The 14,148-nt window shown below is 42.2% G+C and overlaps 2 protein-coding genes across 3 annotated transcripts in view; one reads left to right on the forward strand and one right to left on the reverse strand.

Annotated features, from left to right (window-relative positions):
- The window catches only part of slc6a9 (solute carrier family 6 member 9), a 236,417-nt gene that overhangs the window by 183,472 nt on the left and 38,797 nt on the right, over window positions 1-14,148 (reverse strand). The window lies entirely within an intron of this gene.
- On the forward strand, window positions 1,529-6,274 carry LOC129700876 (uncharacterized). 2 transcript variants are annotated; one of them, XM_055641645.1, is made up of 6 exons: window positions 1,529-4,085; window positions 4,164-4,325; window positions 4,410-4,589; window positions 4,700-4,774; window positions 4,867-4,932; window positions 5,128-6,274. In XM_055641645.1, the coding sequence occupies exons 1-6, from the start codon at window positions 3,915-3,917 to the stop codon at window positions 5,269-5,271; spliced, it is 798 nt and encodes a 265-aa protein (XP_055497620.1). In that variant the 5' UTR covers window positions 1,529-3,914; the 3' UTR covers window positions 5,272-6,274. The 2 variants fall into 2 exon arrangements, with proteins under 2 accessions (XP_055497620.1, XP_055497622.1); XM_055641647.1 differs by having other exon boundaries at window positions 5,202-6,274.

Raw genomic sequence — 14,148 nt, forward strand, 5'->3', positions numbered from 1 at the left:
TTTGGATGGTTCTGTGACCAGAAACTGATTTAAATCATGTTTCAAACCAGAGCCATTTCCTCAGGCATGTTTCAGTGATCATTTAAATTATGTGGTTTATAATGTGCTTTTCAGGCAGGGAAAGATGGCAAATGTTTCTTGCTTGTGAAAATTTTTAAATAAATTCTAACTATTTGTCAAAATCAAACAGGGTGAAAAAATACAGTTAATATATCCATGCATGTGTTGGTATTTACTGTCACCAATTTATTCAAAGAAAAGCTTCCTGTGCAGACTGCAACCCAGCCTTTGGCAAATGGCTGGTGAATTTGCAATACAATTACCATATCTATGTGTAAATATTTTAATTTTCAAATGGCATGATGGTTGGAGAAGTTTTAGTTTTAGTTTTAGAGATACAGCGTGGAAACAGGCCCTTTGGCCCTCCGAGACCGCGCCGACCAGCAATCCCTGCACATTAACACTATCCCACACACACCAGGGCCAATTTGCACTTATACCAAGCCAATTAACCCACAAACCTGTACGTCTTTGAAGTGTGGGAGGAAACCAAAGATCTTGGAGAAAACCCACGCGGTCTTGGGGAGAACGTACAAACTCCATAAAGACAGCAGCCATGGTCGGGATTGAACCGGGGTCTCTGGCGCTGCAAGCACTGTAAGGCAGCAACTCTACCGCTGCACCACCATGCCGCCTGTGTTCCTTCAACTTGAGGACCTGGAATCAAATTCAGTGGGACTGCTTCGATAATCATAAACAAGTGTCCACTTGTCCATGTTTCAAAGGCCAAGCCCTTGAAATAACGATGAATATCGCCATGTGAAGTCAAGACCCCAACAGACATTATCTTGGAGTTTGGATGACGGAGGGGGTCACAGATCATAAACTGTTGTCCCACTTTATCTCTTTGACCTTTGTGAAATAGTAATTTATAAATCCAGGCATTTACTAATGATTTACAAATGTACAGGGCATTGTACTGAAGGGTAAAATAACAGGGTTACATGTAAATACGATTGTCAAAGTAAATGTTCCAATAAAATATGGTTTAAACTTTATTTTTGGTTTTACATATAGTGATTTGGTAGAACTATTAACATAGCAACTGCTTGAAATCGGTGGTCAATGCTAAAAAGAAACAAGCAACTTTCCCCCTTCCTTGTAAATGCGTTATTTATCCAAAAACATACAGATATCAATCCAGCATTATGTGCCTTATCGATTTATGGATTTTTACAAGAAGAAAAATTGTAGATAACACTTTTCCAGGCAAATATAACTGGCAAAACCCTCTGGTTTCTGTTTAAAGAATGTTGTTTTACAAGCACCGAGTGCACACACTATGTATAAAGATAAGAACTAAATGTACACAAATAAAGGCTGCATGCCCAAACAAGTTGAATAGTAAATGAGTAATTCAATCTCAAATATTCCTCATCAAGCTGGTCAATGCATTTCGCTGAACTTCACTGGAATCTTGGGACAAATCAACTATGCTTTGAAATACAATATCATCCATCAATACGATATCCGTTTGTCTAAATTAATTAATAATATCTGCAGAATAGCTCAGAAACTGTGGGACAAAATGCAGGAGCAACTCATTATCACAGGCAGGCAGTCCCGCTGAATTACTCCAGCATTTTGTCTTTATCTTCGGTGTATGACCAGCATCAGAAGTTTCTTCGACACAACTCAGAAACTGGTCTGGCTCGTAGATTATGACCATTGTCTGGTGTTTGGAAGCCATGTTGGTAGTCTTTGTGGTCCTTCCCCAGATGCCAGTATCACCATCAAGACCACATTATCAAATGGATGAAACTTTTAAATGATGTCTGGACCAGTAGACTGAGAAATTGCATAAAAATATCCCGGCTGTGAGATGATTGGCTGTCAATAACCATCTTTCTAACAATCTCGACATCCTTTGTGCTGGGAGTGATTTCAGTCAATTGAGAGTTTTCTCTCAATTCCCATTGACCTTGGTTTTACCAAGGCTTCCAGATGTTAAGGGATCTTACCTCGCATCTGGAATGCAGCTCTTTTGTATATGTTTGGTCCAAGGTTGCAATGAAGCCAAGTGGTCTTGGTGGAATGCAAATGGGTAACAAAGAACAGATTATCAATAAGCATTGTCTTCAGCTACTTCCATCATGCTGCTAATAAAGGCTCCATCATGAGAGTAGTCTAACAGAATCATTTATAGGCATATGTCTTATTAGTGGAGGACAGTACTTACCTGGGTAACTTTACCTATGGTTGCATAGATAATATCAGCAGTACTGATGCTGAACGGGAATTGTCTGGCTCAGATGTAACCAGTATTGGAGCACAATTGTTTTGCAGTCTAGATGTTGTTGGCACATAACCTTTGTTGTACCCAGTGCTTTGGGTCATTTCACAATATCACATGGCAATAAATCAAAGTGACTGAAATGTCGATGAAAACGGGACCTCAGAAGGAAGCCAATGTAAAATATCTGCTCAGTGTTCATTTCAAACACTTCACCCGTTTCCCCGAATGGCCCCATTATTCTATTAACTGTCAATCATTATTTATGACTGGTTGTTTCAGAACTTTGGACTTCTGATCTGATTATTTGGGGTGAGGTTGCTTACTAAAACACCTTTCTCACGGGGTGACTTGACGCAAGAGGTAACCAGAGTTTAACATCGTGGGAACCTCGTGCGATAACAGCACGGCATTCGTGGACCACCTTGGACCACCGTGGCGCTAACGGCAGGTAATCGTGTAACTTGGGTACTCGGGAGAAAATTCAAGCCAGCTTGAATTTCTCCAAGAGTAACTTGTACACTTGTGGTTGAGCATTGCAACATTTTATGAACGTAGTGGCCAGTGCGATATCCGTAGTAACTCTTGCGGTTACCGTGGGAACTCCTGCGAACGGTAAACCCGGAAGCTGGACAGAGGGGACAGAAGGCGAGTAAAAAAGGTGTTCTCAATGTCGCCAATGGAACATGTGTCCATCGAGGACGTCCCACCTCATTGTCATTGTTGGAGAATCTTTTTAACAGGAACACGCAGAGATGGCTCCAAGAAAAGCTCAAAGAAAGGAGGTAAAGCGTGTCTGAAAGGTTTTTGCCATGCAGGAGAATGAGGAGGAGACGCAGCAAGAGAGACAGGTGGAGAGGCAACAGGAGATGCCAGAGATAACACTGCCTGTGGGCTCCTTGGAGCAGGGAGAGGGTGAGCAAGGTGGATTTCAGATTGCCTCCCCAGTAGCCGTTGTAGGAATAGCCTCTACAGACGCTTATGTAAAGGGAAGATGGCAGAAGGTAAGGCCATATAACTTCTCCAGGGAACAAGAGGGGGAACTTGTAGAATGGTACCAATTTAACGAGATTCTCTACGATAAATCCAGAGAGGATTATAGAAACAGGGAGAGAAAACGGAACCTGCTGGAGACGAAGGCTGCGGAGTATCCCGGGTGCTCATGTGAGTATATATAACGATATATCAGTTCATCAACAGGAGAACCATTTAATGTTATCCAAGATTTAAAAACATACAATGCTATAGATGTAAAAGTGCTGTTTTTGCAGTTAACTTAAACTTCTCTTATAAGTCTGTCTGTGCCCTGCAGCTGCAAAGTAACAAAGTCGCAGACAGCTTTTACAACCTCTGTGTTTGAGGTTGGAATCATGTCTCGAAGAGCCATAAAATAAATTATGCACGAGGGCAGGCAATTCTCACTTGTAATGCTTGTCTTAAAAAGGGCCATCTGGATTTACAAACTTGTGCTCAGGTATCCAAGAAGCACAAGAAATAGCAGATTAAATGCAGAGGGCAGGCTCTTAAACAGGTGTCTAGAACTTTTAATATAACGGAATACATCCAATGCTTGAAGTTCTTTTTAATTCCACCACTGTACTGTAATGCAGATGACCAACTCATGCAATGGTTCACTAATCAGAGGACCATCTATGGAAAGGTCACCGCACTTGGGACCAAAACAGGGTCAGCTGACAGCGCACTGACAGAGAGGAATAGGTGGATCGAAGAGAAGTGGCGGCCCCTATCAGAGCATATTGTGTGTGTAGTGACCAGGACTAGCGCACCCAAGGTACTTTTAATACAACAAATATTTGAGGTCATGAGGCTCCGGACAATATGTCTAAATGGTTTTATGTGATTCCTACAGGAACAACACATCAATGACCATGCGTCCGATGATCCTCTGGAAGGGACTTCCACGCCAAGGCCATCCACCAGCCAACAGCACCACAGTAGGCAAATTTCCAGTATTGACCTCACCACACCCGGAGGTGCTGAAGAAGGGACAGATGGAAACAGCATTAAAAGTGTGAGTATATAAACTTGATGCTTATTGGACAATGCACCCACCCAGCATTTTGCTGTTTTTTATATTTGCGCTGTGAATTTTCAGCTCAATAATACTGTTCGAGACGGTATTAAATTGTTGGAGGAAGGACGCCTGAGACCGAACAGCTTAACGCAGAGGGCAGTAGACTTCTGTCAAGCTGTTATGGAAGAAGAAATAACTGAAGGACACTGGGATTTTGTATGGAATATGATCAATGGGGCAATCACTTATCGAAATAAAAAGGTATAGATCTATTCTTAATCTTCTTCCCTTCATTCAGCGTTTCTGGTAAAACTCTTTATTTCTCACATCATAAAGCAACATAGTTTTAATGTCTGGTGTTGTCTGTGCAGTTAATGGAAGCACGTGCACCTGAGGCGCAGCGTCCACTGGTTCCTCAGCCTCGCCCGCCTCACTTCTATCACCAGGTATTAACAAATATATGTGCGCTTCCCAAACTTAATTCATAATCTGTCTTCTTTTTATGCATTGACTAATACATCACTCTGTGATTCGAAAGTATACAGATAGGACATATGGATTGCCGCATGCAATGGGAGCACAGCCACAATTCCGTGCTGAACAGGTAAACAATTGTGTTTTGTGGGATTGAATTTAAAAAATAAAGATTTGCATCCGCATATGGACAACAACTTATTCATGAGTTATCTTAATGAGATTCAAGAAAATAACTCAAATGTTTAAAAGGGACTTTAATGAAAGGTCCCGCAATTTTATGGTCAGTAAGAAAATGTTCACGTACTTCTTAATTTCCTTCTAGAGACACTCACCATCACCACTGATGTTTACAGAGCAGCAGCCTGCTAGAAATTCACCTTTGCCTTTTGTTTACAGAGAGGGCCGTGCACAAACACCATTACAAGAAGGGACAGATTGTTTCGCTGACTTCAATGACTCCAGTTAACCCTCGGACGTTGAGAATTATTTATGTGGTGTTTAAGTAACCGTTTGAGTTTTAGTTTACTTTAGTTGTTGGCCACTCAACATTTGGTGTGACATCTAGAGTCCTTTATAAATGTCTGTATGTTAATATGTGTGTCTTTTCCTCTTGGGCATTACTTTGTTTCTGTTGGTGGCTCCACATTTTATTATAGCCTGAAGTGGGATAAAGCTTTTAACTCAGCAGTTTGATTGTCAGTGCTTGTTTACCTCATTGTTCAATAAATATATTTTTCACGATCAGCTTGATGTCTGCAATTCTTCATCAACACATGATTACAAGATGAATGTCTCTAATGTTATAATCCTTCTCATGCTGAAACACAAAATAGTTGAAGGGAGGTGATATAATCACATTTTCATTTATTTTCATTTTTGAGTGTTCAGGTCCATCAATTGCTGAGCTATTTAAACGTTTGAAAGTTTCACCTCTCGGTAGAAAATAAAATAAGCCAATCAGCACGGTAAATGTGAGACAAAAGTCTTTATTCCTATTTGACAATATAAAAAGACAACTTCTTGCACATATTGAGCGAAGGTGCATCACACCAAACATTTGTCTATAAAAGGGCCTCGCAAACACGAAAATCAACAAATCAACACATTATATTAATTAACCTCCGCAACAAGCCTAAACTCAGGCATTAAAAGGGACAATGCAATGTGCTAAATGGCAGGTTTTGCGGACGAACATCTTACAGGAAGCACTTTTCAGAGGACAACACTAGAAATTCAGCTTATTTGCTATGCATTTCTGCTAACATGCAGTAGTGTTCCTGTGGTCGGCTACCCATCAATATGGCTGTCCTGCCACGGCACACTCCCCAATTGTGAATTGTAGTAAGCGCAGAGATGGCCTCTTTGCTCTTTCACACTGTATGTGCCCGAGTTACCTTTGAAACGCTGCAGTTGCACCATTTCCGCATAGTTTGCACCATTTCCCCATGAACCTAATGTTATTCCCCCTGTTTCACTGTCCACCAGGTCACCATCCTGGATGGATGTTGCTGATCCTGCAGCTGCACCTCTCATTCGGATCAGGTTGTGCAGAACACATGCTGCATATACTATGCTCTCCACATTCTTGGGCTTCTGCTCCATTTTCTTGAGCAAGCATCTAAATCTGTTTGCCAAGAGGCCAAAAGAATTTTCTACAACCCTCCTGGCCCTTGACAGCCTGTAATTGAAGATCCTCTGTTCCCTAGTTAGATTCCTCTGTGGATATGGTTTCATAATCCAGGGCCGTAGTGCAAAGGCTTCGTCAGCAACCATCGCATATGGGATGTCCAGGCTGTCTTCTACTGGCAGAGGTTCTGGATCAAGCAAGCCTGCTGTTCCACCTTCCATTTTCTTTCCAAGCCAGGTTTCTTTCCAAATCCGGCAATCACCAACACTTCCAGGTGTGCCCACATCCACATACAGGAAGTTGGAGTTATGATCAACTACCGCCAAGAGTTCAATTGAGTGGAATTTCTTGTAATTGAAATAATTTGAGCCACAATGAATTGCCACATGCTTGCCATCCAAAGCCCCACATGTGTGAACAAAGTTCCACCTGTTTTCAAAGCCCAGTGCAACTCTCTTCCACGCATCTGGTGTACTGGGGCATTCCATCACTTCAGCTGAATAAAATTTGATGATCGCCTCACAGGTTTCTCGGACAATACCACAGATGGTGTTGGTGGCGACAAGAAAGTTGTAAGATAGACTTTTATAAGAATCGCCTGAGGCCAAGTAGCGGAGGGTGATTGCTAAGCGCAACCCTGGTTCCAGTGCCTTTCTCATTAGTGTCTGTCTTCTTCAGCAGAGGTCCCAAATTATTCTTCAGCTCATTAAAGAGCTCGGGTGTAATTCTGTCAAAGTTTGTGAATGCAATTTTATCCTCTTCGCACAGCACATTAAGCAGCTGATCATATTGTCCAAATCGAGGTCTCCATTGAAAGATGGGCTTCACCCAGTGAGACTTCCTCTTAATTCTCTTTTTAATTAATCTCACCCTTCTGGCTTCACGCAAGCGTCCTCGATGCACATAGTGGGCTGCTGCATACAGCGCGTCAATGAAAAAAAACCACCATCCTGTACTCGAAACTACTTAGAATAGGCATGTCTCCAACTGAGCCAATTCAACCAAGGGAGGATATTTATAGTGTGTGAAAGAAAAAAGTGACATCATTTGTGCCACGTGATGATTTAATTGCACTTGACAGTTTACAATGTTCATTCAAGATTTAACGGGAAAGCTCGGGAGACGGACAAGTCACTCGCACAAATAACAGAAATGCCGAGTACCGTGGGAACTCTTTGTCTACCCCCCCCCGTTATATCGTATGATATCGTGCTAGACCACGACCACTTCACTCTGGTCACATCTTGCGTCAAGTCGCCCCGTGCGAAAGGCCTTTAAAGATCTTACATTTTCACTGTTCAGAATGTAGGTTGTGCTTGATTGTAGATTCACCATTTCAGCAGTTTACATTCAAGGATAACCAGTTGTTCTTGGCACAAACCATCTTTGAAATGTCAAAAGCAACAGGTTTGAAATTCTTTATGCATTCATGTGACAGTTTAAACATCTGGCACTTTAAACATCTGGCATGAGTTAAAATCCCTCTAGCAAAGGCAAGCTCTCTCTCTCTCTCAGCAGAAAAGATCAGTGACAATCAACCTGTAGATGGCTGACCTTGAGCAATTGTGACTCTTTCATTTTCTTTAGTCCTTACTTACCAATTTCAGCCAAATCCGTAATGCTTCAAACCCGTCTCTCACCGACTGTTCACATCTCTGGCCTTTGTTCCAACCATCTGCCTGTCAAACCCACACCCCGTCACCTGTCTCGACCTATTACCTGCCACAGTCTGTCCAGCCTCACCTCTTTTCCAGCTTTCTTCTCCCTCCCTACTTTCAGGCCGAAGAATGGTCCCCACCGTTCCAACGTTGCCTATCCTTTTCTCCAGAGAAGCTACCCGAGTTACTCCAGTACTTTGTGTTTCATCCCATTGGTCCCAGTTGATCTTTGAACCTGCGCCTCACAGAGCAATGGAGATAAATGGAGCACAAGGCTGGAGGTGTTGCTCCACAAATAGTTCAAATAACATCCATATCAGAGCTAAAATTGAGCAGAAGGACCTTAGATGTTTCAGAGCCATGATTACAGGGAATTCAACAGCAGTTGCTTGGTTCAGCGATACGAGTGCAGGAAGTAGGAATATTCCAAGCTGCCACTGTCCAAGGTTTAAAGATAGGAAGTGTACATCAATACTGCAACATATTTCTCATGTCTCTGCCGACTTCCCAGAAATCATTCCCATATCTTGCATTTGGGAACTCAGTAAAACGTGGGCATCATTACATTAAAGAGATATGTAACTGTGGTCCTTCGTAAAGATGAATAAATAAGATTTGGCTGGACATGCCTTATGTGCTCACATTGGTTTAACCCCACCTCTGAAATATGGTGTAAAATCAAAAAAAACCCGACAGGCTTAAATGCAGCTCCTTAACTAGATACCCATCTATTTGCATCTAATTACTTCCACAGTGAGAACAAAATAGATCAGTCATCGGTCCTGTAAATTATCACCCAAAACCCAGAAAAATACTGGAATCACACAAAAGGTTATGGTTAATAAAAGAGGGTGTGGTTGACATTTCTAGTGTGACCTCTTAACAGAAGTCACAGCTGTACAACACGTGTTAGATGAATCAAAATCACATTTGTTGGAAACGGGAACTGATCATGAAATTAGTCTTGGAAAAACACAGCTGGTGAATCAAGATCGGAAATAAAAAAGACTGGTACAACTAGCCTATCTAAATTATTTAGGCCCTCTGTCTTGGGTTGTGAATTGCTTTACCATTAATACTCAGGCAAAAGTCTGAAACATACTTGAAGTCTTGCTCTAATACGAGAACATTGATTTATAAATGCCACAAGAAATTTGGATTAACTTGTTGATCCTGGTTTCTGTTATCATCTATCACTGCCTTCAAAATACCAATGTAGAAAACCATTCATTCTAAACAACATGAATTCATCTTTAACACTATTATTATTGCTAATTTGGTTTGCCTAATCCATGTGTGAAATAAAGTCCCCTGTGACTATTGTATGATTCTAATTATGTGCACCCCGCATTTTTCCCATTTATACTATTGGGGAGACTTTAAACTAGTATGGTTGGAAATTGGAAAAGCTAGCAGTCAGTGTGTGAGGCAGGAGGCAGAGAATGGTAGCACTCTGACCCAAAATGTAGGGGAGAGAAGAAAAAGACAATAATCAGAGAATAAGAGAAGGTGGGTTTCTTAAATGTGTATATTTTAATGCTAGGAGCTTTGTAAGAAAGGTGGATGAACTTAGAGCCTGGATTGACACCTGGAAGTATCATGTTGTGGCGATCAGTGAAACATGGTTGAAGGAGGGCTGTGATTGGAAACTAAATATTCCAGGATTTCGTTGCTTCAGGTGTGATAGAATTGGAGGGGCAAGAGGTGGAGGTGTTGCATTGCTTATCAGGGAAGATATTACAGCAGTGCTTTGGCAGGATAGATTAGAGGGCTCGTCTAGGGAGGCTATTTTGGTGGAACTGAGAAATGGGAAAGGGGTAGCAACACTTATAGGGGTGTATTATAGACCGCCAAATGGGGAGCGAGAATTGGAAGAGCAAATATGTAAGGAGATCGCAAATATTAGTAGTAAACAAAAGGTAGTGATTGTGGGAGATTTCAATTTTCCACACATAGACTGGGAAACACATTCTGTAAATGGGCTGGATGGGTTGGAGTTTGTAAAATGTGTGCAGGATAGTTTTTTGCAGCAATACATAGAAGTACCTACTAGAGAAGAGGCGGTGCTGGACCTCCTGTTAGGAAATGAGACGGATCAGGTGGCAGAGGTATGCGTTGGGGAACAGTTCGGGTCTAGTAATCACAATACCATTAGTTTCAATATAATTATGGAGAGGATCAGAACTGGACCTAGGGTTGAGATTTTTGATTGGAGAAAGGCTAACTTTGAGGAGATGCGAAAGGATTTAAAAGGAGTAAATTGGGACACTAACGCAATTATCAAAAAAGCTCATCAGCACCTCTACTTCCTGAGAAGATTACGGAGAGTCAGATTGTCAAGGAAGACTCTCTCTAACTTCTACAGGTGCACAGTCGAGAGCATACTGACCGGTTGCATCGTGGCTTGGTTTGGCAATTTGAGCGCCCTGGAGAGTAAAAAGACTACAAAAAGTAGTAAACACTGCCCAGTCCATCATCGGCTCTGACCTTCCTTCCATCGAGAGGATTTATCGCAGTCGCTGCCTCAAAAAGGCTGGCAGTATCATCAAAGACCCACACCATCCTGGCCACACACTCATCTCCCTGCTACCTTCAGGTAGAAGGTACAGGAGCCTGAAGACTGCAACAACCAGGTTCTGTAACGGGTATAGCTTGGACCCAATAGCAGCACAGAATCAGGCAGGTATAATTGGTCATGAACTTTATTACGATACTGTAACACAGAGTAGTAACACAGGAATGGGTACACCGTACTCACACAGAGGCTCAGGATTCAGCGAGGGTTCCGAAGAGGGGCAGGCAGGAGACGTAGTTGGGGTAGCGGAAGGTCCGGTAACCAGGAGATCCAACACACGATCCAAACAAACCAGAGAGAGACAGACGAAAGGAGAGTCGAAGCCAGGCAGGAAGTCGAGGAGCCGTTGCAGGGATACACCAAACAGCCCAGGAGAGAGGCACACAGAAACCAGGAGGTACGCGACGAAGGCCGTGGTCAGGGACAGAAGGCTGAGGTGATATCTGGGAAGACGGAATGGTCAGGAGCAGGCACGTTTGAATCCGTGTAGTCAGTTGGGAAATCGCTGGAGAGCCTTGCATGAACACTGAGAACAATCTGGCACTGTGGGAACGGTGAGGCGAGTCTATATACCGGGTTAATAGGTGATCAGAGGCAACTGAGTGCAACAGGTGAGGAGAGTTAGGCTGATGAGAGGGGAGTGGCAGGCAGGCAGGTGAGGAGAAGGAGGGACCGGTGGAAAAGTACTGGGAGGTGAAGTGGATGAGAATGAGGAGAGGGCAGACTGTGACAGGTTCAGGAATATCTACTTCCCCACAGCCATCAGGCTATGAAACCTGGCTCGGACAAAACTCTGATTATTAATAACCACTTTCTGTTATTTGCACTTTACCAGTTTATTTATTCATGTGTGTATATATTTATATCATGGTATATGGACACATTTATCTACTTTGTAGTAAATGCCTACTATTTTCTGTGTGCTTAAGCAAAGCAAGAATTTCATTTTCCTATACAGGGACACATGACAATAAATGCACTTGAACTTGAACAGTTTGTTTTATGGGAAAGATGTGGAAGAGAAATGGAGGACATTTAAAGGTGAAATTTTAAGAGTACAGAATCTTTATGTCCCTGTTCGGTTGAAAGGAAATAGTAAAAATTGGAAAGAGCCCTGGTTTTCAAGGGAAATTGAACACTTGGTTTGGAAAAAGAGAGAGATCTACAATAATTATACGCAGCATGGAGTAAATGAGGTGCTTGAGGCGTATAAAGAATGTACAAAGAATCTTACGAAAGAAATTAGAAAAGCTAAAAGAAGATATGAGGTTGCTTTGGCAAGTAAGGTGAAAGTAAATCCAAAGGGTTTCTACAGCTATATTAATAGCAAAAGGATAACGAGGGATAAAATTGATCCATTAGAGAGTCAGAATGGACAGCTATCTGCAGAGCCAAAAGAGATGGGGGAGATATTGAACAATTTCTTTTCTTCGGTATTCACCAAGGAGAAGGATATTGAATTATGTGAGGTAAGGTAAACAAGTAGTGTAGCTATGGAAGCTATGAGATTCAAAGAAGAGGAAGTACTGGCACTTTTGAGAAATATAAAAGTGGATAAGTCTCCAGGTCCGGACAGGATATTCCCTAGGACATTGAGGGAAGTTAGTGTAGAAATAGCAGGGGCTATGACAGAAATATTTCAAATGTCATTAGAAACGGGAATAGTGCCGGAGGATTGGCGTACTACGCATGTTGTTCCATTGTTTAAAAAGGGGTCTAAGAGGAAACCTAGCAATTATAGACCTGTTAGTTTGATGTCAGTGGTGGGCAAATTAATGGAAAGGATACTTAGAGATAATATATATAAGCATCTGGATAAACAGGGTCTGATTAGGAACAGTCCACATGGATTTGTGCCTGGAAGGTCATGTTTGACTAATCTTCTTGAATTTTTTGAAGAGGTTACTCGGGAATTTGATGAGGGTAAAGTGGATGTTGTATATATGGACTTCAGTAAGGCCTTTGACACGGTTCCTCATGGAAGGTTGGTTAAGAAGGTTCAATGGTCGGGCATTAATGGTGGAGTAGCAAGATGGATTCAACAATGGCTGAATGGGAGATGCCAGAGAGTAATGGTGGATGGTTGTTTGTCAGGTTGGAGGCCAGTGACTAGTGGGGTGCCACAGGGATCTGTGTTGGGTCCACTGTTGTTTGTCATGTACATTAATGATCTGGATGAAGGTGTGGTAAATTGGATTAGTAAGTATGCAGATGATACTAAGATAGATGGGGTTGTGGATAATGAAGTAGATTTTCAAAGTCTACAGAGAGATTTATGCCAGTTGGAAGAGTGGGCTGAAAGATGGCAGATGGAGTTTAATGCTGATAAGTGTGAGGTGCTACATCTTGGCAGGACAAATCAAAATGGGACATACATGGTAAATGGTAGGGAATTGAAGAATGCAGGTGAACAGAGGGATCTGGGAATAACTGTGCACAGTTCCCTAAAAGTGGAATCTCATGTAGATAGGGTGGGAAAGAAAGCTTTTGGTGTGCTGGCCTTTATAAATCAGAGCATTGAGTATAGAAGTTGGGATGTAATGTTAAAATTGTACAAGGCATTGGTGAGGCCAAATCTGGAGTATGGTGTACAATTTTGGTCGCCAAATTATAGGAAGGACGTCAACAAAATAGAGAGAGTACAGAGGAGATTTTCTAGAATGTTGCCTGGGTTTCAGCAACTAAGTTACAGAGAAAGGTTGAACAAGTTAGGGCTTTATTCTTTGGAGCGCAGAAGGTTAAGGGGGAACTTGATAGAGGTCTTTAAAATGATGAGAGGGATAGACAGAGTTGACATGGATAAGCTTTTCCCACTGAAAGTAGGGAAGATTCAAACAAGGGGACATGACATGAGAATTAAGGGACTGAAGTTTAGGGGTAACATGAGGGGGAACTTCTTTACTCAGAGAGTGGTAGCTGTGTGGAATGAGCTTCCAGTGAAGGTGGTGGAGGCAGGTTTGTTTTTATCATTTAAAAATAAATTGGATAGTTATATGGACGGGAAAGGAATGGAGGGTTATGGTCTGAGCGCAGATATATGGGACTAGGGGAGAATACGTGTTCGGCACGGACTAGAAGGGTCGAGGTGGCCTGTTTCCGTGCTGTAAATGTTATATGGTTATATGGTTATACTCTGCCCTGCATTACCTCCACTGTGGGGGCATCATGTTTTCTACCCATTATTGTTGATTAGCTCCAACCAAACGGAATCCATTGCTTGATTTTCTGAGCTGTACCACCAAGACTTGCACCTATTTCTCACTGCATTGCTTCCTCTAGCTTCACAATTCACAGCTCTTCAATCCTTTTGTCTTGCACCTTTTCCTTATATCTGGCTGTCGTCCAACAATCTGCTTATCACCCCCTCACCCCTCACCCCTGCCCCCCTCTCTGCGAGGTGTTCACCTATTACCTGCTACACTTTGCCCTGCCCCTCCTGTCATAAACTCATAAGCAGAATTAGGCCAAGTGCTCCGGTTTCCT

This window comes from Leucoraja erinacea, chromosome 10 (assembly GCF_028641065.1).
Source record: "Leucoraja erinacea ecotype New England chromosome 10, Leri_hhj_1, whole genome shotgun sequence".
In the NCBI taxonomy this organism is placed as follows: Eukaryota; Metazoa; Chordata; class Chondrichthyes; order Rajiformes; family Rajidae; genus Leucoraja; species Leucoraja erinaceus.

Coding starts and splice junctions, on each gene's coding strand:
- LOC129700876 (XM_055641645.1), top strand. CDS start 3,915: ATGCAATGGTTCACTAATCAGAGGACCATCTATGGAAAGGTCACCGCA. Junction 4,086..4,163: donor CCAGGACTAGCGCACCCAAG/GTACTTTTAATA, acceptor TGATTCCTACAG/GAACAACACATCAATGACCA. Junction 4,326..4,409: donor ATGGAAACAGCATTAAAAGT/GTGAGTATATAA, acceptor GTGAATTTTCAG/CTCAATAATACTGTTCGAGA.